This window comes from Equus quagga, chromosome 7 (assembly GCF_021613505.1).
Source record: "Equus quagga isolate Etosha38 chromosome 7, UCLA_HA_Equagga_1.0, whole genome shotgun sequence".
NCBI lineage: Eukaryota > Metazoa > Chordata > Mammalia > Perissodactyla > Equidae > Equus > Equus quagga.
Genome location: NC_060273.1, coordinates 33970709 through 33993719, shown reverse-complemented (window position 1 = coordinate 33993719; position 23011 = coordinate 33970709). Strand labels below are relative to the sequence as shown.

Genomic DNA, 23011 nt, shown 5'->3' with positions numbered 1-23011 from the left:
TCTATAAACTCTACGGATCTCACACGGGGATTTTAATCACCTTCTGACATGTTTTTCAGAGACACAGGCTTTGGGAATTCATGGAAATGACCTAGCTTGAACTTCAGGGGATAAATGTACACTACAAGCTGCATCTGGGCACATCCCCCCCTCCCCACTGAATTACACATTTTGGTTTAGCCAGTTTTATAGGGTGGCTGTGAGTGGGGAACAAGGAAATAACATACACGGCCTCAAAGCGGGGTCCATGGGAGACTGGGAAGGCCTGAATGGGTCCCAAATACCACGCAGGAGCAACATTAGCCATTCGACTGCAGTGGGAGAAAAAGAATCCAAGAGACGAGCCTAAAGCCCATTTCAGACTTCTCTGGAAGAAAGTTAAGGGAAGAGATAATGGACGCTGCCTGGCGCCCAGCGTTGCCAATTGGAGAATGGAAAGGATGAGACGCGTCAGCACACCCTCCCTGCCCACAGCACCCTCCGCTCCCAGAATCCAGGTAACCTCCTCCTCTATCTCCAATCCTCACCAGGGGCTCCACACACTGAGCCTCTGGAATCCCAACTGTGTCCCGGATTGAGTCATCTGCCCCCTTAGCCTGTGCCACTCACGCGACCTGCTCCAGGGAACATCACCACCCATCCCCCACCTAAACATCTCTCTGTTCTCTCTGCCCCACCTCGATGACCCCTATCCCACTCCCGGACTCCCCACTTCTGAACTGGATCTAAGTTTGTCCACTGGATAGAAACCTCAGTTCTGCAGTCCGACGGAGAGTTTTCCTAGCCCTTCCCTACATCCCTGCCTGGCTTCTCTCCCGCCTGTCCCCGTTCTGGGCTGCAGCCAACAGCAGTTTCTTCCAGCTTCCAAGACGCAGGCTCGGGGCGGTGCGCGCGCCCCCAGGTCCCTGTACCTGGGGCTCTCCTTCCTGCCTGCCTTCTTCCGAGCAGCCCCAGGAGGCCCGGGCTGGGTGAGGGACCTCCAGGCCTCATGCCCACAGGTGCGGCAGTTCAAGGGGGTCTGCTCCTTCTCCAGGGTCCGTGCTCCGGGAGGTCCTTGCTCCGTCCGCGAGGGCGTCCCCCGGGCCGTTCGGAGCAGGCTCAGAAAGGCAGTTCGGACATCCTTCCTCGGGGCCGGGCGCGCTCTGGCCAAGCCGCCGAGGGGCGGACGCAGACGCTGCCCAGGGGCCGCGGCCACTTCGCAATCCCCGGCCGGTCACAGCGCCCGCTCCCCGGGACCCCGACGTCCGGAGCCAGCACTTGATCGAGGGCCCGGGCGCGCGGCAGGGGAGGCGCAGGAAGCCGGCGGAGCGATGGGGAAAGGCCGGGCCCAGGGCGCACGGGAGGCCGGCCTCGGGGTCCGCTCCGCCCCGCGCCCCAGCGCTCGGAGCCAGGAGGGGTGCCCGGGCGAGCCCCGCACCTCCGCGGGCGGGCGGCCGGAGCTCGCCGGCTGAGGTAGCTGGAGCCGCGGGCGCGGGGGGCGCGGCGGCGCAGGGTGGCCGAGGGCCCCGCGGGAGGCGCCAGGGGCGGGCGCGGGCCGGGCCTCGGGCGTCCGTCTCCGAGCTCGGGCCGCAGAGGGCGCGGGGCTGCCGCCGTCACCAGGCCAGGGGTGAGACCATCCCCGAGCTGCGCGTGCCCTCCCCGGCCTGCAGGTCGCTGAGCGCTCGCTGGGGAAGGAGGAGCACGTGCGCAGGGGCTTGATCAGCGGTCGCAAGGGGTCCCTGACACCCGCCCTGCCTCCTCTCCCCACCCAAAGAGCCGAGACCTACCGGCCCTGCCCTGGTTGGGGGGGGCGCATCACTCGCTGGGGGCCGTTTCCCAACCCGGACTTGAGGAAGTTTCCCTTCTTTTGACCTCTGGCCGTGACCTCTCCTAAGGGGCCCCTTAGGCCTCCCACCGAGGCTCACCTCGAACTTGCTCATGAACTCCGCAAAGATGCCAAAGAAGGCCTCGGAGGTGGTGGCTTTGGAATCCTCGCCGAAGAAAGCCAGCGCCTTGCCCAGCTCCTCCATGGCTTCCCGCTGCAGCCCGTCCAGAGCCCGTAGCACTGGCTGGGCCGTCTCCAGGAAGGACTGACGGGCCTCCGTTAAGGAAACTGCAGGCCTTCAGGGTGCCCCCAGGTTCCCGGGCAGTGACCCCAGATAGCAGCCCTGCTGCTCCACTCCAGTCTGCCCCAGGCCCTTTGCTTAGCTGGCAACCATGCCCTGTTCAGAGGCTCTGGTCTGTGTGCCACTGCCGTCCAAGGTCCTGAAACCTGCCACTTGCAGTCCAGCCTCAGGCGTTTCACTGGCTCCTCTCTCTGCAGGGCAGCTCTCTTCCCAGCTGGCTCTGCTCAGATGTCACCCACTCCTATTCCCCAACCATCCACTTACAGTAGCTCCCTGTCACTCTCTAGGCTTACTCTTTCTCCCTTTGTTTCTGTAGCATTTGTCACTATTTGTGCTCACTGAGAATGTTCTCTTCTCCTGACTGCCTTTGGCTGGCCAGGGCCTGACAGGCCTCTCCTTGTATCTTGCGACTTAGGTCTGTGCTCTGCCACCTATGAGGACAGATGGGGCAAGGCAGTGGCTTTAGGACGGTTGAAAGAGCGCCTCCTCAGTTGCACATAGACTGGGCATAAGTGCTTAGATTCTAAACAACCCAAGACGGACGCTCTTCCAGCACCGCCGGACGCACCGCAGCCTCTGCCCAGAATCTCTGCTGCAACTGAGACCGTTATGGTCTACAGTGGCCACCGGAGTCATAGCCAGCTACCTGACCACCCCAGGGTCCACTTGGGCACTGGGACAGGCTGCTCAGAGGATACCGCCATGACCACAGCAAACTTGTCCTCGCTGGAGGGGGACATGCTCTGGCAGGCGGCCTGTATCTCACTGATGGTGCCATGGAGGTCAGCCAGGTCGCTGGCCAGGGCCCGTTGGTTCACTGGAGAGAAGGGGACAGAAGTCTCACAGGACCGCCCTCCCAGCCCAGGATGCCAGGGCCTCTGCCTCCCACCCGTCCACCCAGCCTACCTTTGGCAGCCAGGGGCACGGTGGGCAGGTCCTGAGCAAAGCCCAGGAGTTCGGGGAAGTGCTGGCTCAGGGATTTGGCAAGGATGTGCAGGAAGGTGGACTTCCCGTCCACCGTCTTGGTGGAGTTTAGCTGCAAGTGATCCCCAACATGTATCCTCCTCAAGGACCCCATGAGATTCCTGGTCACATGGCCCAGGTACTCTTGGCCTTGCGTCTCCCGCACCACGGCATCCATTCTTGGCCCTTGACCCTCTCCAACTCCCAAGTTATAAATCAATTACTAGCATTCCTTCCTCGGAAGCTCTTATCTGTGGGATGCCACAGGCCTCCCCACAAGCTGAGGTTCCCTGGGCCACATCTTTGAGACCCCCCCCAGCTAGGGGAGGCCCCCCAGGTCTTCCTGTCCTTGTGAATTTGCCCTTGTCAGCAGGTACAGCCCAAGAGTCTCTCACCCCAGGGAAGGTGGGGAGCATCCCTCACAGATCTTCCCTCTTCTGGTTTTCTGGAACCATCTGTGGCCCACTGGAGCCTTAGACATCCTAAACCATTCATTTCTACAAATGAAGTTTTTCTTCCTCTTTTTTAAAACAACAAAAGGCACCCTGGGGAAAAGTCCCAGAAACACAGGGGGAAGGCTGGGTATTTGAGCTGTCCTCTTTCGGATCCTGGATCTTTTGGGGGTAGGACTGGCCTGACAGTGGTGGGGGTGTTGAGGGCACAGAATGTACCAAGTGGAGCTCCATCTCCACACACCCTCCCTCCCGCCCTTTGCTGTAGTCACATCCTGGCCTGCAGGCAGTCAGCTCTTCCTCCCAGAGGAAGGGCTCTCCTTGGTCACGATGTTCTCTCCCTCCCTCTGCCACGACTTGGGTTAGGCCTGGCCTCCCCATCCTCCATGGTAGACCAAGCTAATTGACTATTGCGGACTGGCCCCCTCACCTCCGTCAGGAAGTTGATCTTGAAGCCTGTGGTCTTGTTGGTTTTGGGCTGTCCATCGTTGAGATAGTTGCCCATGGCCAACACAAACTGTGGAGAGGAAGGTGGGCGGGTTCTGCCCAGGTCCTTACCCTGCTCCCCTAACCCCCTGGCCTGCTATCAGGATGGGCCTCCAGACCAGAAGCCCCGGGGACAGAGAGGCAGGTACAGTGACCAGAGAGGGGGTGCGCCCTGACCTCCAGGATCTTGGCAAGCTTCCGGCTGTTCTTGAGCTCAAGGGAGGCCTGGCGCAAGCACTCCAGGCTGCCCCGGATCTCTTCTGTCTTCTCCTGTAGGGTGGCCTGGAAGTGGAGGCTGCGCAGGCGCGTCTTGTATTCGGGAACCGACAGCATCTGCCACGAAGGCAGGGCCAGGATTCATGCATTCCCCCTACCTCCCCCAGGAGACCCACTGCCCCACCGCAGCCTGGGGTGAGGGTCAGCTGGCTGCCTGGGCCCCGTATTCCCTTAGGAAAAACAAGCATAACCTCTGGGGGGCACCCTTCCCATCTACCTTGGACCCCGGGCGGGAACTGGCCATTACAGGTGTAAAACTGGGGCTGAGAGGTGTGAGCGCGGGGGCGGTAGGGGAGCGAGACCCACGCAGCCCCCGGACATAGCGGGAGCCCGGATGGAGGCGGCCGGGCGGGGTCCCGGCCGCGGCACCTGCAGGACGAACTGGTCGGGCTCGCTGAGGCGGCCGGGCGCCTCGCGGAAGGCCTGGTAGCGCTGCTCCTCGTCGGCGTCGGGCGCGAAGAGCAGCAGCTGCGCCAGGTGCGCGGGCTCCAGGCGCCGGGGCTCCATGCTCATGAGCACCTGCCGCAGCTCGGCCGGGCTCAGCTTCAGGTGCGCCAGCAGGATGGCTGCGGGCGGGGCCGCCAGGTGAGCCGGGGGCGGGGCCCGGGCAGGAGTGGGCGGGGCTTCGGATTCACCTGGGCTATTGGGTGGAGCCTGAGGGGGCGGGGCAGGAGCCGGGCCGGAGATGGAGAGGGTCCCTCCCGCGACCCATCAAAGGGCGAGGGCGGGGTTCTGGAGGAGGTAGATCTAGAATTGAGAGGGGCCTGTGGGCGTGGGACCAAGGAACTAGGGAGGGGCCTGAGAGAGGGAAAGTAGAAGATGCGGCTGGAGGGGAGGAGGGAACTAGGGAGGCGATTACACAGTGATGGCGGAGCCAACAAGGGGGCGGAGCCAAGGCCGGCACCTGCGCCCAGGTGGGATGTGGCTGGCTGTGGGACCTGGGAGGGGGCCTTCGCCCAGCCAGGCAGCAGGTGTCAGGGCCCCCATGGCCTGATCTGTCATCCACCGGGGCAGATCCGAGGATCTGAGGCCCAGATGGAGGGCCGACTCCTGTCCCCCACCACCCCTGGACTCCCCAGCCCCTCACAGGTGTTGTAGGCCTTCTTATGGGACAGGATCTCCACCACCTCCTTCTTCCTGAACGGCTCAGGCCCGGGCACCGGCTCTGGAAGGGAAACTGATGGTTTAATGAGGGGAGGCTGGACTGAGGGCGCCATGGGAGGGCCCAGGAGGGGTGTGGTCACACCCAACAGCCTAGATGCCCCCTGACCATGGCCTTGACTGAATCAGCTCCAGGTGTCCACACTCCCCTCACTCCTCAGCCTCTTACTCACACAGACTTTTGGATCCAGTCTAACACACTCAGCATGCGTGGTGCCTGTCCCCCGTCCTATCCTCTCTCCCCTGGGCCTTAGGACTGAGCTGGCCGAGTAAGGAGACCCAACCACCTCTCGACCTTTCAGATGCTTCCTGGATGGACATGGCCTTTCTCCTCCGTCCCAGGACCACCTTCCACACACAGTATCCCTGGCTGCCTGGAGCCCCACCCAATGTAGAGAGGTACCCAGAGAGGGGTAAGGGGAGAAGAGACCAGAAGGGCTAAGATATCCACCTTATTCTGGCTGTGTGACTTTGAGTAAATTACCTAGCCTCTCTGTGCTTCCTCAGCAGTCAGTTGGGGTGATCACAGTCCCTACCTCATAGAGTCATCACAGGATTTGTTTAGAAGCAAGAGTGTCTGGCATCTGGTAAGCATGCGATAAATGCCAGCTATTATTATTATCTCCATTTTGAGATGGGGAAACTGAGGCTCTGAGAAGTTAGGGACAATGGCACTCAGTGCAGACCTCAGGGACCCCAAGCTCCCACAGAGGACCTGGTTTCTGGGCTTCCCCGGGGCTCTCAGCCACTCACTAGCAGGCTTCTGGGTGCCAAAGTGGAGCTCCAGGTCGAGGTATTTCACCATGTCGCTCAACTTGTCATAGTCAGAGTCCTCCCCGAGCTGCGAGGGAGCGGGGGAGGTTCAGAGTGAGGAGGAACGCTGGCAGCTGGAGTGCCGTCCCCACCCCACCACCCTCTAAGGGCTGCCCTGGCAGCTCCAGGAGGGAGGGCCCCCATCAGGCCCCAGGATAAGCCCAGGGGCAGGAGGAGACGCAGAAGGACATCATCTAAGTTGTCAGGTGGTGAGCCAGCTCCTCTTGTGGTCAATACCACATTCACACCTGAAACACTCTCCGTGCAGAAGCCAGCAAGCTGTGCTGGGGCAGGGGAACAAGGGGCTATAAGGGACTGGAGCCAACCAAGGGGGCTTAAGGAGATGGCCGGGGGTCTGGCCCTGTTCCGAGGTGTCCTTTGCAGGGAGCCAGTTCTCCAGAGATGCCCTGGGTTCCTGACGCTGAGGGAAGGGAAGCAGGCAAATGTCCGGGGCTGGGAGCTGGACAGGTGGCTGTGACGAATGGTCTGGATGAGAGGTGACAATCTGGAAGGGCCCTAAGGGGCTCGGACAGGGAGTGAGGATGGAGTGGTTGCCAAGAAGGAGATCCCAAAGGGAGGGGAGGCAGAGAAACAGAGTCTCATAACACAGCTGCTGGGCGGGAACACCTGGTGTGGATTTGGACCTGGCCAGATGCGTGACCTGCATCCCTGTGTCCACCCTCAGTAACCAGTGGAAGGACCACTCTGTGGAGCAAGGCTTAAAGACCCATCTGAGGCTGGTAGGAGTGAGGTCTCCAGGGGCCCCAGTAGACCTGTTTGTGGCTTTGCCCTGCTGAGCATCTTCATCAGCGACATGGAGATATGCACTGATGCCAACTTGGCTGCGAAGGCAGGAGACAGAACTGGGACCCAGGAGATGGCAGTGGGAAGAAATGACAAGCATGTCCCACCAGAGTGTGGCTACATGTGAGGGCATGCTATTGGTCTCAAGAAGATGAAGGGGGTTAAGCATGATGGTGGGCATAAGCACTGAGATGGAGCAGCCCCAGAAGCTGGAGAGATCCCAGGCCATATTAAAAGGAGTATCATGTCCAAGTCAAAGGAGGTGAGAACACTGTTTTCTCTCCTGAGCTGGTTAAGCCCCACTAGGGGTTCCAATTGGGGCTTGCCCTTTGACAGAAACATGGCCACTGGACTGTGGGGCTAGAAACCACGCTCTAGGGAAATGATTTAAAGAACAGGGATGAGGCGAACCTTGCTCATCTGATAGACTGGTCGATGTGTGGATAAGAAAGTATTTGCTCTGCCTGATTTCAAAGGACAGAACAGAAAGCAGGGCGTGGGACTCTTAGGGAGACAAGATTTCAGAGCAATACAAGGAGGGATGGGTAAAACTGTCCAGTGAGGAAAGGGATGTCTGGACAGATAGTGAGTTTCCCATCACTGGGTGTGTTCAAGTATATATTGGCAGTGTTGTTTGGGAGGGAATTCAAGCATCTAAGTGGAAGGGTGGAGGCTGGCGTGTAGGGGTTTGGACCAGCTGCCCTTTTAAGAATCCTTCAGTCTTGCCTCCTGGGAATTAACTACTCACACTAGAATGTCCGACAGTTTGAGGACCTGTGATTCTCTAACCAGATGTCCTTCTCTTGGCTCCAAGAGCCAAGGGGAACTAGTCAGACCTCAAGAGTGAGGTTTCGAGGCTGAGTTAGTGCCATATCTGGGGGTCCCCATCGTGTCACTGGCTTAGGGACACAGATTGGGCTTTGATGCCTGCATCAACCACCGAGCTGGACGTGTCCCTGGGCTGGGCCTCCATTCATCTTCTGTTCATGGGTGGGAGAGCCAGGGGACATTCCAGCTGATGACGGAAGAGGCCTGGAGATGAGTCTTGTTTTCAATGCTGCTGCCCAGGCCACCCACCCCTCGTGCTGGGCCCCCCTGGGCCCCGGGTCACCTACCTGACCCCAGATGGTGCCTTCTGAGTTCTCCACCTGCTCCCACCGCAGGCGCTTGACGCTCATGTGGCTGGTCTCACTGCGGCGGTGGCCCAGGCCCCGGGACAGCATGGGGGGTGCACAGGGCACGGGTGGGGGTAGGGGAGGTGGCGGCGGTGGAGGGACTGGATGGCTGTGTTGGGTGAGGGGCTTGGCTAGCGCCTGAGCGGGGCCCCGGGGACCGTCAGGGGTGCGCGAGCTGGGCTTGGGGTCATGGAAGGGCAGGGGCGGCGGCGGCGGGGGGCTGAGCGGGGGCGGGGGGATGTGGTCAGAGATGGAGGAGTAGGTCAGGGAGCTGCCTTCCTCACTGCTGCTGATGCACTCGCTGGCGCTGCTCCGCTCGTTGGTCACGAAGCTGGCCTGGTCGTCGTGGAAGCTCATCTGGTGGGGGCAGAGCAAGGTGAGGGGAGGGCCAGGCTGGGCCGGGGGATACTGGAGCATGGGGCAAGGTGAGGGAGAGTGGGACAGCCTGGGGACAAGGATAGGACAGTCTGGTGGGTTAGCCTGAGGCTGTGGGTGGGATGGCCCAACAGGGTAGCCTGGGACAAGCAACAAGGTAACTCGGGGCAGGGTATATGGGGTAGCCTTGGGTAAGGGGTGTCAGAGCTTGGGTCAAAGGTGGAACAGCTCAGGGAGTGGGGTAGCCTGGGACAGGGTCTAGGATGGACAAGGCAGGGAGAGGGGTAGCCTGGGGCAGATCCCAAGGGCAGAAGGCCTCTTGCAGGAGCCCAGGGACTGCTCCCCTTCATAGCCCCGTATCATACCTGGCCCCCTCGCCCTCCACGTCTGCCTGCCCGCTCACCTCCTCATAGTCGTTCTCGGGGCTCAGGAAGTCATCCACCATGGCGACCCGGGGCCCCAGCTGCTCACTCAGCACGTCCAGGAAGCGGTCGGTATCCTGGCTTCGCGAGGGGTGGGAGAAGGTGAAGAGCTTCCTGCGGCTGGCTGGGCACGCAGGGGCCGGGCTGGGGGGGCTGTCAGAGCGGGTGGGCCCGGGGCCGGGCTGGGGGGAGGGCGCCCTGCTGCTGTCCAGGCTGGCGTAGGGGTGGGACTCGGAGCTGCTGGGGGAGGCCGGGCCCCCTGAGCACAGTGGGTAGTAGCAGGGGGAAGACAGGAGCCGCTCGCTGGGCCAGGAGATGCTGGACGAGGTCCTGGGCCCTGGGGGAGGGGGGGATGGAGCGTGAGGACCCCTCTTCAGTGGGTACCTGGGTTCCAGGTGCAGGCTGGAGGGGAGGGGCCCAGCTCAGGCCGGTTCTGGGTTCCTGAGCACATTCCTTTCCCTCTCTGCACACTGCACAGGAAGCCCTTGGGTGACCTTGCCTCCCCAGGCTCTTCCCTGAGGGTGACCAAAGGCCAGAGTAGTGGGGGAGCACGGCCTAGCCCCAGGCCAGGCCAGACTCCAGCTCATCTTGAAAGGGACACCAGGGTGTCCAAGGGTCATGAGGCACCTCCCACACCCAGCAGGCCCTTGGTTTACAGGAGCATCACCCAGGGGTCCTGCCTTCTGAACTGCAGAGAAACCATCATGGGTGCCCTGTGAGCAACTGTCTTCCCAGCTGTGCCATTCACAGAGCAATGCATGCACTTAATAGTTTATCCAACAGCTCCATACTAACTTGGGGACTCCTTTGGGGCAGCCCTCTGTTTTTCTAGATCCACAGTGAAAGTGAGGATCAGAGGGGACATGGGAGGGGCCAGGACAACCCTGACCTTGATGGCCCCTAGCCATGGAGGCAGCTGGGGTTCCCCACAACTCAATTCTGTGACCATGGAGAAAAGACGGGGCTCCAGGAGGTATGTCTGGAGGTGGGGGCAACACCAGCCAGCCAGGAGGACAGAGGCCAGTGCTGCCCTTAGGAGCCAGGGCTGGCCGAGCCCCTACCTGCCGTGCCTGCCGAGCTGGGCACTGGTGGGGAAGCACGGGATCTGGATGTGGTCCCCATCTTCCCTTTGAAGCTGCTGCTCAGTCGGGACTCAAGCTCTGCATAGACAGCGGACATCTGTGTGGAGAGGAGGCAGGGGTGAGTCCACCCCACCCTCACCTCCCCCCACATGGCCCTAACGTGACCTCAGAGGCCAGGCCCAGGTGGTCTGGGAGGCAGGGGTCTGCCCTGGTTTCATGGGCCACCTTTCCCAGCTCCCCACTGACACCACCACCAGGAGGGCACAGAGGTCTCACCATCTTGGGGTTGGGGGTCTCAGGGAGAGATGTGCCGTCGCCTGCTTGGCGCTCGCCTGGGATCAGAGGAAGAGGCATCTCGGGGCAGTCACTGGGACCTGTCGGGAATCAGGAGGGCGGAGTCCGCCGTAGTGGGTAGCCTGATGACCGCTTCTGAGCCCAAAGGCTCAGGCCTCAGCCGAGCCCCAACGGGGAGCCACGGAGAGACCCAGCAGGGCCACCACTCGGCCCACTCCCAAGCAGTGCTCGTCTCACCAAGCCCACTGTGCAGGTGGGAGAATGGAGCCCTGGTCGCACCCTCCCACCCACTCCAGCCTTTCGGTTGCCGGCCTCACCACAGCCCAGGCTGGCCTCCAGGCCCTGGGACCGGAGGCTGCGGCGACACAGGGAGGAGGCCCTCAGGGAGCTCCGTGGCTGGGGCTCAGGCACTGGCTCCAGCTCTGGCTCAGGCTCCAGGTCCAGCTCGGTCTCTGGCTCTGCTGTGGGCCATGAAGGGGAGACGGGCCCCTTGTTCTCTCAGCCAGACAAGGAGCCTCCAAACCCCGGGATACAGGGAAGGGGAGGGCAGCAGCCGTCTGCGCCGATCTGTGACCCCTGGCCCTACTCGGCTCTAGGACAGCTCTCAAGGGGAGGCCCTGGGGTGAGAAACTGGGTGCCGGAAACAGGAGGAGCACAGGGGTGGTGCTGGCCAGAGGCGGGAGGCTGGGTGGAGATGGCCACAGCCCACCCCCAGGGCCTCTTCTCACGGCAAAAGCTTAGGACCCCAGGATTCCAAGGTCTCAACGCCTAGTCACTGCTACCTATAGGGGCTTGCACAGTGAAATGGAAGCTTCCAGGTCTAGGCAGATGTGTGGGACATCTGTCGCTCAGCCTACACCCTGAGCTTCTTGCTAAAACCCTCAATGCTCTCCCAGAAAATTGTGGGTCCCTGGGACGGGGGATAGTGGGCACACAGAGGCCAGCACGCAGATCTGCAGGCTGTGAATCGCAGGCACAGAGTGCCTGGAACAAACCCACAGGGCTCGGCACGCTTTTGATTCCCAGGGCCTAACTGATGAAGTGCATGGTTCTGTGGGCACATGGGGCACAGTGTAATGGGCAGCAGCAGTGGGAAGCAGAGGCCACACGTGGCCCAGCAGGCCCTTGTGTGTGTTTGTGTACCTCAGGGCCCACCAGGCAGGTGTGACCTGGCGGTGTGCTCATAATCAGCTCTGTAAACAGTGACCACACGAACTTCTTGACCTGTGCCACACTTCCCGGGGTGCAGAGCACAGTCACTGAGGTCACTGCTATTTTGTGGGTGAGAAAGCTGAGACCCGGGGCATGGGACCAGCTTGGGTGTGTTGGACCTGTATCTGCATGGCACATGGGCACATCCGAGTGTGGCAGGGGCCCGGGTTGGCTGTAATACAGCACAGGTGGGAAGAGGTGTGTGGCTCTTCACCTGGCAGGCTGGGTGGTGGGGCGGTGCTCACCTGTCATGGCCGTGTAGCCCAGGAAGCAGGCGATCTTCTCCTGGCAGAGCTCCTGTTCCTCGTAGGTAAGCAGCTGGTAGATGAACTGCCAAAGGACCTGCTTGGCAGGTGTGTCCAGCACAGGGTACACATCGACGATGAGAGTGTCGATGTTCCTGTGAGAGAGGGCAGGAGCAAGGGGCTGGCCACAGGGGGCGGGGAGGGAGTGGACAAGGGGGGCACTTCCGGGCCACAGAATTCGGGCTCAGGCCCTGCCCTCAGCCTCACAAGACAGAGAGGAGGGCAGGAAGGCAAGCTCTGGGGACGGGCCACCCCAAATCAAATCCTGCCTCTGCCACTTATCAGCCAAGTGACCTTTCTCAAGTTATTTAACTGCTCTGTGCCTCAGTTTCCTCATCCATAGAGTGGGACAAAAATAACCTCTACCACACAAAGCTGTTGTGAAGATTAAAATATAGACAGTATACTGGGAAGACTGACTCACTCTATCAGGAATTGGCAAATGACGGCCCGTGGGCCAAAATCCGACCCACCACGTGTTTTTGCAAACGTTTTATTGGAACACAGCCGTGCCAATTTGTTTATATATATTCTCTGGCTGTTTTCAAGCTACAACAGCAGAGTGGAAGAGTTTCAATAGAGACTGCATGCCCTGCAAAGCTTAAAATATTTACTCTCTGGCCCTTCATAGAAATAGTTTGCCAATTCCTGCATTATGTGGACAAAATAAAACTGGATCCTCGCATAACACCACATCAAGATGAACTCTAGGTGGAGAAAAGACTAAAGTGTGAAGGGTAAACTTAGAAAATTAATAGCAGATAACGCAGGAGAATATCTTTTGACCTAGGGTCAGGGAAGGACTTAAAATTTCAAAGCCAACATAAGGCTCAAAGTGTATTGAATTTGATTATACAAAATCAATGCTGTCTGTTCAAAGAAGCGAAACTTGGACACGTTCATATTAGATACAACACAAGTAACAAGTGGGAGAATATATTTACAACATCTAAAATTAACAAGGTTTCAGTATCTGAAATATACAGCGAACTCCTGCAAACCAACAAGAACAAAACGCGCAATAAAACAAAAACGGGATAAAGAGTCTGAAGAGGGAATTTATAGAGAAGGAAAAGGAAAAAGTTAACGAGGATATGAAAAGATGTTTAAAATAATTAGTAACTAAAATAACAAGATGTCACTTTATGGCGAACAGCCTAGCAGGAATAAAAAGCTAGATTGTCCCAAATGTTGGCGAGCACGTGGGGACAAGGGAGCACAGGCACGTTGCTGGTTCAAGTGGGAGTGGTGCTCTGGGAAGCAATTTGGCACCAGCTAGTCAAATTCAGTAAACAAATATCTTAATATCCAGCAATTCTGCTCTTGGATATCAATTACAAATAAACTGTACACAGTTCCACAGAGAAATGAACACAACAGTGTTCATCACAGTGTTGTTGTGGAAGCGACCTAGTGTGCATCACCGGGGAGGTAAATAAGCAAGACACTGGCTGCGATCCACAGGAATCCGGCTGCAGTTATAAACAATGGACTAAATGTACACAGAGCAACGCGGACTGATCTAAACACATAGCGCGCGGTGGAAAAAAGTCAGATGCAGAATGCAATATACAGCACAACGATGACGTAAAATAAAAATACATCACAGGAAATAGCAATGCCCACTTTCCAAGAACACCTTCAAACGAAAGGATGCCCATTAGGCTCATCAGACTGGGATCCTTGGGAGGAAGAGGGATGGAGACCGAAAGGGAAGGAAAGGTGGAAGCAGCCAAGCGTCCATCAGTTGGTGAATGGATAAACCAAATATGGTCCAGCCACACAATAGACTAGTACTAGGCCATAAAAAAGGAACAAAGAAGATGCTATGACTTGGGTGAACTTGGAAAATATTATGCTAAGTGGAAGACGCCACACATAAACGTCCACATATTATATGATTCCATGCCTATGAAAGTCCGGAACAGGGAAATCTATAGAGAAAGAAAGTAGATTAGTGGTTGTGTAAGGTTGGGGGCAGCAGAGAAGCAGGGGGTGGTATGAAAGAGTGCGGGCTTCTTTTTGAGGTGATGAAAATATCCTAAAATTGGAGCGTGGTAAAGGTTGCACCTCCTTCTGAATATGATACAACCGGTACATTGCACACTTAAATGGGTGAATGGTATGGTATGTGAATTATATCTTAATAAAACTATTTAAACAAAAAAGAAAAAGGAATGAACAAGTGAGGGGCTTCGCACAGACCCTGTTAATGACCCTACGGACCAAGGAGTGTGATAAACGCAGCCTGCTGCTGCCGGGGTGCATAAAGAAAGACACCAAACCAACCCCTCAGGGTCTGGCCAGTGATGAGGGCCCACAGGCGAGGGTCTTATGAGGGTCCCACCAACAATGCTGCTGGTGGTCACTGTCTGCTTCACTTGCCCAGGTCACGTGACCAGGAGGTTTCAGAGTCAGGGTTTATTCTAGAGCAGCCGGATTGGCCCCCACTCCCTTGGTCCTCTGGTTCCAGCTGCCGCCTTCTTTGAGCATCTCCCAGGAGAAGGAGGCTGAGGAGGCTCAGGCAGGGAGACCCAGATGGTGAGTCTGGACAGGATCAGGGGCCCACCCGGGGCAGGTCCCCACCACCACCCGGGCCCGGCCACCTGTGCTGGAAGAAGCTCTCCAGGGCCCGGCAGACCCCATAGCGCTCAGGAGGCGTGAGCAGGTGCTCCAGCTGCTGGCTGAAAGTCCTCCCCTGCACCCGGATGCTGGAAGGCAGGATCTCCGCCACCCACTGCAGGGAGGTGAGCGCCGACGACGGGTTGGGGGAGTCCAAGGAATCGGAGTCTGCCGAGGCCACAGGCATGAGAGGCACAGGTGACCCAGCGTCCCCAGGCCAGGTGCAATTTCCCTGGCTGCTGGGGCTAGGGGACCTCCTGAGCTGAAGTGAGCACCATGCACTGGGGGGCACACCCGCTGCCCGCCCCTGGGACAGGGATGGAGGGAAAGCCCGGGGCAGGGTCCCTGAGGCAGCCCCATTGGGGTCTACAGCCCCTCCCCAGGAGGGAAGCTGCAGGTCTGGGGGAAAAGCAGAGTCCTCTGCAGACTCGTCAATCCCACACACGGTGGGAAGCCAAGTGGCAACGGGGTCTCACCGCTGGCAAATGGGGTGAGACCCTCCTCCACCACCAGTGTGGGCATTGCACCACTGCCTTGCAGCATGGACACCACCTTGTCGTGGGAGCAGTTCCTGTCGAGAAGAGATGGCCCAGGAGGGCCTGACCGGAATGAGCCCTGGCCACTGCCACCTGCCAGACCTCCCTGTCCCGCCCATAGAGGCCACACAGCAAGCCCACAGCAGGGACAGGACCAGAAGCCCAGGCCTTCTCTCTCCTGCTCATTAATCTGCGCAGGAGAAGCTCCAGGCCCAGGGCCAGCTGGACACTTCTGGGTCATGCTCGCGTCACCCCTAGGCAGGGCTCCCCCTTAACGGCAAGACACAGAGAGTTCATTCCACTCTGTGTCCCCAGCATGGAGCTGGGGTGTTTTCTGGTTGGAAGGATGAACTGATGTCCCAGCTAGGATGGGAGGATAGATTCAAGAGTTCCCACAGGAAGATGGACAGACCCTGGGGACCAACTGGTCAGTGGAGATGGGGACCATGGCCCGGGCGGCCCAAGAGGCAGAAATCTTGGGGGGCAGTTTGTCACCAAACTCTGATGTCCCAATAACCTCTGACCTCATGTCCAGTCCATTGAGGAAGAGGATCCGGTCGCCCGACTTGAGGGAAGCATTGTCGGCCGGGCTCCCTGGGAGCAAGAAGAGAGGGCGTGCTGGTCAGCTGGGCAGGGCCCCGCTCCGCAAGCCCGAGACCGTTCTCCTGTCTCACAGGTGAGAAGTGGGATGGACGGCAGAGGAGAGCCCCATTCAGCCCAGCAGTCCCCACATAGACCCAGCGCGTCTCTGCTCTCAGCTGCCCTAAGCAGGAAGTGATCCCCTGGAGGGATGGGAGTGCTGGGAACACGGTGTGGACCACCGGGCAGCCCTGAGCTGTTGGAGAAGAGGAGAAACAAGGAAGGTCTTGAGAGCAGGATTTCTGGAGCATCCACACACCCGCTGAGGACCCCACTCCATACGCTCTCCTTGGCCCCCCATACAAAGGTACACATCGTAGATCTGTCTGTGCCTTTGTCACCAGGAGGAAATGTGTCTCCCCGGAGGGAGGCAGTGTCCTCCCTGAGACTGGGAAATATGGTGTATTGGTCATGTTTTTTATGCTCTGGCATCTTGGGGCCTTGCTGATACTGGACGCGCTGTCCCTCCCAGGGTTAACCACTTCTTAGAGAGTAAATGACTGGTCCGTGAGTGTGCCTTTCACTCACAAACCAACCACCCCAGAGCCCGCACCCAACCCCTCCTCCCTGGGGCTCTCACATTCTGGGCCACTGTTCCCCTGCCCTCATCACTCCAGGACCAGGCACCAGACAACCAGGGACAGCCCTCTGCCCCAGAGCCCTCTGAACTTATTCAAATTAGCCCATCCTAAACCTGCTCACCCTGCCTTGCTAGTTCCTTCCTGCAAAAACCACAATAAAGGCTCTTGTCCACATCTCCCCTCGTTCCCTCTGCCTCCTGACTGACCCTGGTGCTTCCCCACGTGGCCTTGTGTGGCGTGGGTGCCCCTTCCTCTGGGGAGCTGTAAGGAATGAACTGTCTTTTCCGTGGCGATCGTCCCCTCATCTTCCAGCCTCATCATACCTGAGTAATAAAATCTACATTTTAAACACATGGTAGCTGCTAATTTTCACTCTTTGCCTTGAAGGCCTTGAAGGTCAGACCTAACCCAGTACCTAGTACCTGGGGAAGGAGGGGCTGGGAAGTTTGCTCCTGTGGATATAGGTTTTTTTCTCTTTCTGCCTCTTTTACTAGTCATCACTCTAAAGTTGATTTGGAAGTAAGTGGGGTGGGGGGAAATGATGCAAACCTAAAAAAAATAGACTCTTAGACTGAGAACTTCTCTCTTGAGGCTGTGGGGATTGTCAGGAGAGGAAGGGGAATGATCAGGGAAGACTTCCTGGGGGAGGTGACGGAGGGGACTGAAATGGGGGAGGGGAGAGAGTTTTGGTTGTGATGAAGCCAACGTGGCCTCCTGGAGGCCTGAGCCAGCCTGGGGTGAGAGGACAGACGGATTGGAGCAGGTGATTAGAGGTCACTGGTCAGGAGTCAGGAGACCCCAGGTTCTGATCCTTGATTTGCCATGCCTCTCTAGGCCTCAGTTTCCCCATCTGTAAAAGCTCCCATTGAAGCATCCACCTGGCTTCCGACGACAAGGGAGGCATGGGGTTGCCAGCCTGGAGGCTGGAGTGGGATTCGAACACAGCCCTAGGCCAGGTATCTCTGGCTACACATGTGGGAGAGGCAGGGAGGTGCGGGTGGTGACGGTGGCACAGTTGGAAGAGACCCATCTCAAGAGGAGAGATTAATCATTTCTAGCGGAAGCTCCCTAGAGGGCAGCCTTGGGTCTTTTCCCTCCAACAGCGTGCCACCAACTTAGTGATGCACACATCCGAGAACCGGAACGTGTCAGTCATCAGGATTAGGTCTCAGAATGATCCGATGGCTGGAACAGGGGGGCAGAGGCACTGAGGCACTTTCCCAGGGATCACAAATCTGTGGACTGGAGACGTGAGATGAAGAAGGGTAGAGAGGACTCAGCAATGACAGAGGCACCGATGGGGATGTGTCTCCAGGAGCATCAGGCTACATGCTGGCAGGGGATGGGTGCAGGTGACCCAGCCCGCGGGGCATTACAGGGAGGGGAGAGTTCAAATCTGCCCCCTGGAGACCTGCTACAATGGAGCGGGCTGCCTCAGCAAGAAACGAGCTGCTTCCCTCCGCTCCCCCACCCCCACTGGAGGGGCAGAAAGGAGGAATTCCTGCACTGAGAAGGCTCTGCCTCCTTCAAGATGCCACCATTGCAGGAGCAGGAATGTGCAGGCTGAGTGGGAGGAGGAGGGGAATCCGGCCGAGGTGGGGGTGGATAGTGGACAGAGGCCCTGCAGACTTGCTGCTTCTCCGACTCTGGCCTGCCCAGAAAGTGCCCAGCTCACAGTAAGCACCTGGCACACGGAATGTTGTTTGGGGCTCAGCCTGGGCGGGCACCAGCTCTGTCCTTGCTGCCCCAGTGTCCCCAGAAGTGCCCCCAGCCCTCCCTGTGGACACAGGAAAGGCCTGGATGGAGAGCTGGGCTCACTGGGCTCACAGGTGACCTTGAACTAGGAGGGCGCTCGCCCTGACCGGGGCAGGTGGAGGATTTGGATCTGCTGCTCTGGACACTCGGGGGACACAGGCTACATGAGGCTGGTATCTGGGGGGGAGGGGCTTATTGAGCAGTGGCCTAGCAGGGTTCTTCACCCCATCCCGGACAACCACCCACCCCTCACCAGGAAGGACAGACTCGATCCAGACAGGCCCATGGCCCCGCAGCGTGAAACCGAAGCTCTTGTTGCCCTTGTAGACTCGGACCGTCCTGGAGAGAAAAGAAGGGGCCGGGTGGGAGGCAGGCAGCGTGCCTTGCCCTGCGGAGAGGAGGGCTGGGTGCGCAGGGAATGGAGATGTCCCGTGTCCCGCTCCCCTTAACCTCTCCTGTCCCCCCACCCCTCAAATGTCCCCGCCCCGCCGCCCCCGCGCCCTCTGCCCAGGTCTCCATCCGGGAGCCCACCGACCGGGAGGCGTCCGCAGCCCGGGTACCTGCGCGCGCCCCCCAGGCCGGTGCGGCCGCCCAGCAGCGAGGCGGCCTTGCGCGGGGGAGGCTCATCGGGGCGGCGCGGGGCGGCGCTGGCACGGGTGGACACCAGGAGGCGCTCGGGCCGCTCCTCGCTGCGGCTCCGGCGCAGCCGCTGCGCGCCCTGCGCCCGCCGGGCGCGGCACAGCTTGCCCAGCAGACCCTGGGACACCACCTCGTCGAAGCGCGCCCGGTGCTTCTTGGGGATGAAGATCCTGCCGGCGAAGACGGCAGAGTCGGGGCGCGCCCCATGACTGCGCCCGGATCGCGGCCAACTGAGGCCCGAAGGCGCCTCCTCGTGGGCGCTGCCCTCGGCTCTCCCGCGCCTACCCAGGGATGGCGGAGGAAGCAGCAGCCCGCACACCAGTCTCCCCCTCGGTGCCCGGACTTGCGCCCCAACCAGCCCGGGCCACACAAGGACCATGGCGCCCCGCTCGGAGAGTCACGTTTCAACCGTCCCCATTACTCTGCCCTTGGGGGGCCTCAGTGCCTCCAAAGCCCGTCCATGCACCCGTTCCTCCACCTGCCTCTATCCCCCCATCTCTGGCCTCCCCACTACCAGACTCATCTCATGTTCTTGCACCAGGCCAAGCCCCAGCCAGGGATCCCCACCACCCACCTTCTCCCGGCCTGATTCCAGGCAACTCTGCTGGAGAAAACTGAAGCCACGATTCACCCAGCTCAGACTTCCCCAGACCCTCCTGACGCTCCCAGGCTTCCTGCCCGCTTCTCTGGCCAGCCCTCTCTACAGCTGCCTACTTGGGATGTGCCAGGACCACCACATCCAGTCCCACTGGTATGCTTCTGCCCAGGCTGTGGCCCTGTCCAGTGCATTCTCTGCTTCCTTAGCTAAATTGAGCTGGCCCTTCAACACCCAACATTGGCCTTCCTTTGGTTTAGCCCTCCATGTTTTAGGCAGTCCCTATTATCTGTGCCAGCCGGGCACCAGGCTTTAAAGTAGAAGGCACTGTGGTTCCTTCTCTCAAAGGAGTCACCCTGGAAGAAGGGAGAGGCAGAGAGGAAGCTCGCATGGTCCCCTGTGCTGGGTCCACACCCTGGATGCTTCCTTGATGGCTATGGGTCTCCTCTGTGAGGCTGGAAGCTCTCTGAGGGCCGAGTCTGTAGCTCGGCTGGGAGCCACAGTGACCAGCCAGGGCTCCAGACACGGGAGGGACAAAGTGGCTCAGTAAATGGGTCCACCACGGGTGGCGCAACCATATCTCTGAGTAATGGCAGCCGCTAACAGCATGGAGGACTCCCCAGTCCGTGGCAGCAGATTCTGAGGCGCACAGAGGATCCGTAACTTTCCAGGGTTACAGAGCTGGCCCTTGGCACCTCAGCACTGTGGCAGGGTCCTGATGGGGGCCCCTGAAGTTCTGGTTGCTAGCAAGGCCTTCCTGGCTGCATGCATCCCAAGGCTCCCTTCCCTGTTCTTTGTACTAGGAGCCAGTGCCAAGGGCTTGGGGGGTGGGGGGAGGGGAGGGAAGCAGTGGCCTTGCAGCCAGCTGAAATACAACCCCTCTGAGGTTGCCCAGTGGTCCCCACTCAGTTCCCCCTGACCTCTGTGGGCAGGACTAATAAGGCCAGGTGGGCAGAATAAGCTGCCTGGTGGGAGGGAAGGGGTATGGATCCTGGGGGAGGGGAGTGCATCAGGCCCTGCCCCCCAGTGAGCTCCGCTCCAGGTCTGGATGTTCCAGGCCACCATGAGGCCAGAATGAATGGCCTGCTCAACTCTGCCAGGAGCGTCCTGGCCTGTTATGCTCATCCTTGCCCACCCGCAGTGATTCCCAAAAATCCAGAGCCTCAGCCTCATTCCCCAGATGGTCACCCAAGGTCTCTGGAGCCTGACACCTCCATCTGCCTGGCCTGCACATTCCCCACACCCGCCTGGACCCACCACATGCCTCATGCTCAGGCAAAGGAGGGGTGACAAGCCACAAACTGTCCACTTCACACTTTAGGCTCCAGCCCCAAGCTCCAGAAGGTGTCAACTCTTCACCCCCAGCCCCTGGGTCCAACCTGGGCAGAGGCCGGGTGACCATCCCAGCTCCATCCTCCAGCAGCAATTAGAAAAGGCCTTGCTCCCCCCTCCCCCGGTGGGAACAAGGGTGAGTCACCCACTGCACAGGTGGGAGAAGATCGGGTGACCCTTTCCCTGCTTGGCATCCTTGGGGTTGAGCCAGATGCCCTTCCTGGCTGGTGCGGACCCTCCATGCAGCTTGGTCTGACAACCCAGCCCTAGGTCTGCTAACTCAGCAGAGCCAGGCACAGTGAGGTCTCATGGGCCATTGGGGGGATCACTGCCCCTCTGACCCTGGCAGCCTGACTATGGCTGCCCCAGGACTCCCAGGTCCCTGCTATGCCTTCAGGCTTCTCTGAGGCCATAGGACTCTTTTGGGGTCACACAATGACGTTGCACTCAGGGTCAGTTCTGTTCTCTCCGCCTGGGGGGTCAGGTCTAAATTCATCTCCAGACTCCTACCAAGGGCTGCTCGAGGGTCCTCTCTCTCCAGCAAATTCCCTGCCTTAGCTCTGTGTCCAGTTCCCTCGACCAACCCAGTCGTCCAGTCGTAATAAGGAAAGAGGGCTTTCCAATCCCAGCCGTTGGTTCTTGACTCCCATCCCGACCCCCTGGGCCGCGCGCGGGTATCCGGCCCCCAACGGGGGGAAATTCGCCCCCATGTCCCCTTCCGGTTATGTCCATCCTCCCCAGCCCCTGGGCCCCAGCCGGGCTCCGTGAGTGCCCACCCAGGGCAGGGAAGCCCCTCAGTGCTCCAGCCCCACCCCCTTTTCAGGTCTGCCGGAGACAGGTCCGCGGCACCCAGGGCGCACGGTTCCAGGGGGCGCGGGACGCGGTGGGGAAACTACCGAAAGTGTCGAGAGAAGCCTTGGTCCTTCCCCATCTGGAGCCGGCGACGGCGGCGCGGCAGGTGCCGATAGGCGCGGGGTGGCGGAGCCCACGAGCGGACCAAGGGCGCGGCGACTCCACGCGCCTCTGCCCGGCGAGCGCGCGCGGCCCCTCCCGAGCCGGCCAGGCCCGCGGCCCCGCGCCCGCCCCTTCCCGCGTGGCCCCGCCCCGGCCGGCCCCGCCCCTCCGGGGGACCCTTCAGCGAGCTCCGGGGGAGCTGAGGGCGGTTCAAGCCTGTCTCTTCTCGGCACCCTCTATTAGTCCCTCCCCAGACGCCTCGCCTCCGACTTCTTGGGCCTCTGCGCCCCAGCAGCCCGCACAGCGGCGAGTCCCCAACCCTGGCTGCAGCGGCCCTTAACCAGACAGGCTGCAGCGACCCCGAACCAGACAGTTCGAGGAACCCCGACTGCCTTATGTAGAGCACGGGAAGGCTTTCCGGAGGTGGTGGTCTTTGTGCTGGGCCTCAAGAGCTCAGCAAGAGTGGGCCAGGGAGAGGAAGCCCTCCTACCTATCCAAGGGGATGCGCCAACGGAGGAGAGGCTAGAGAAGGAGGCCTTGAATGCCACTGTCAGCAGCTGGGACTGCACTCTGAAAACAGTGGGGAGCCATGGGAGAGTCTAAGGATTTAATGGAAGGTGGAGGGACCCTACAGGTCTTGGTACATCATGGGAAAGGTGACGTTGGGAAGGGAGCAGGGAAGGGATGGAACAAGTGGCTAGATTCGAAGAACACAAAAGAAGGAGAGTGTGTGAGATCTGGTGAGTGAATGGAAGTGAGGAGAGGGCAGCCAAACCAAGGCAACGCCCAGATGAGTGGGGGCAGGGCAGGGAGTAGAGGGCCCCCCCCCCGAGATGGGCGTGTCCTACTGGGAGAGAGGAGGGGAGGGATAGCGAAGGGGAGGAGAGAGAAGAGGAAAGGGGTGGAGACTCTTCCTCTGACTCTGGGCCTGCCACTCCCTGGAAGTCAGAGCAGGAGCAGACCCCAGGGACCCCAAGCCATTGTCATTTCTCACTGATCCGAGTCCTGACCACAGTCCAGAAAGGATGGATAGGCGCCAGGGAGCCAGCCCAGGGCATCCAGGGGAGGGCTTCTCAGGGGCGACCTCAGTGGGGGACATCAGCACAAGGCTCTCTCCTCACCAGGAGGTGGCCACCACCCAGACAGGCTGGAACCACAGAGGCAGGAAACCCCAGGGACTGTGCCTCTGCCTCAGTCACTGGGAGGAACATCTTACATGGTCCCGCCCGTGGGGTTCCTGCAGCCTGTCACAGGGAGGCCCTGCAGACCTGCTGGTCAGTCTCTGGTACTCTGTCCAGACCCGTGAGGCCGCCCCACTGCTGTGCTCAGTCAGGGCTGCATTTCTCCCCAGCAGCAGCAGCAGCAGCAGCAGCAGCAGGAAGCCAGGGCTAGTGCTCAGGCAGGGTCCTCCCCAGGCCTTGTCCTCAGCTCCG

General features: G+C 59.7%; 1 protein-coding gene across 2 annotated transcripts; it reads right to left on the bottom strand.

Moving 5' to 3' along the window:
• Positions 1-724: 724 nt before the first annotated feature.
• GRID2IP (Grid2 interacting protein) lies at positions 725-21633 on the bottom strand. 2 transcript variants are annotated; one of them, XM_046667416.1, is made up of 21 exons: positions 21521-21633; positions 18619-18867; positions 18312-18397; positions 15608-15677; positions 15024-15118; positions 14532-14715; positions 11866-12020; positions 10726-10869; positions 10391-10488; positions 10094-10211; positions 9014-9369; positions 8176-8592; positions 6197-6284; positions 5370-5447; positions 4652-4848; positions 4184-4339; positions 3951-4037; positions 3012-3141; positions 2804-2922; positions 1905-2069; positions 725-1664 (listed from the first exon to the last, which is right to left on the bottom strand). In XM_046667416.1, the coding sequence occupies exons 1-21, from the start codon at positions 21553-21555 to the stop codon at positions 1593-1595; spliced, it is 3099 nt and encodes a 1032-aa protein (XP_046523372.1). In that variant the 5' UTR covers positions 21556-21633; the 3' UTR covers positions 725-1592. The 2 variants fall into 2 exon arrangements, with proteins under 2 accessions (XP_046523372.1, XP_046523373.1); XM_046667417.1 differs by having other exon boundaries at positions 10726-10866.
• Between the last annotated feature and the right edge of the window lie 1378 nt (positions 21634-23011).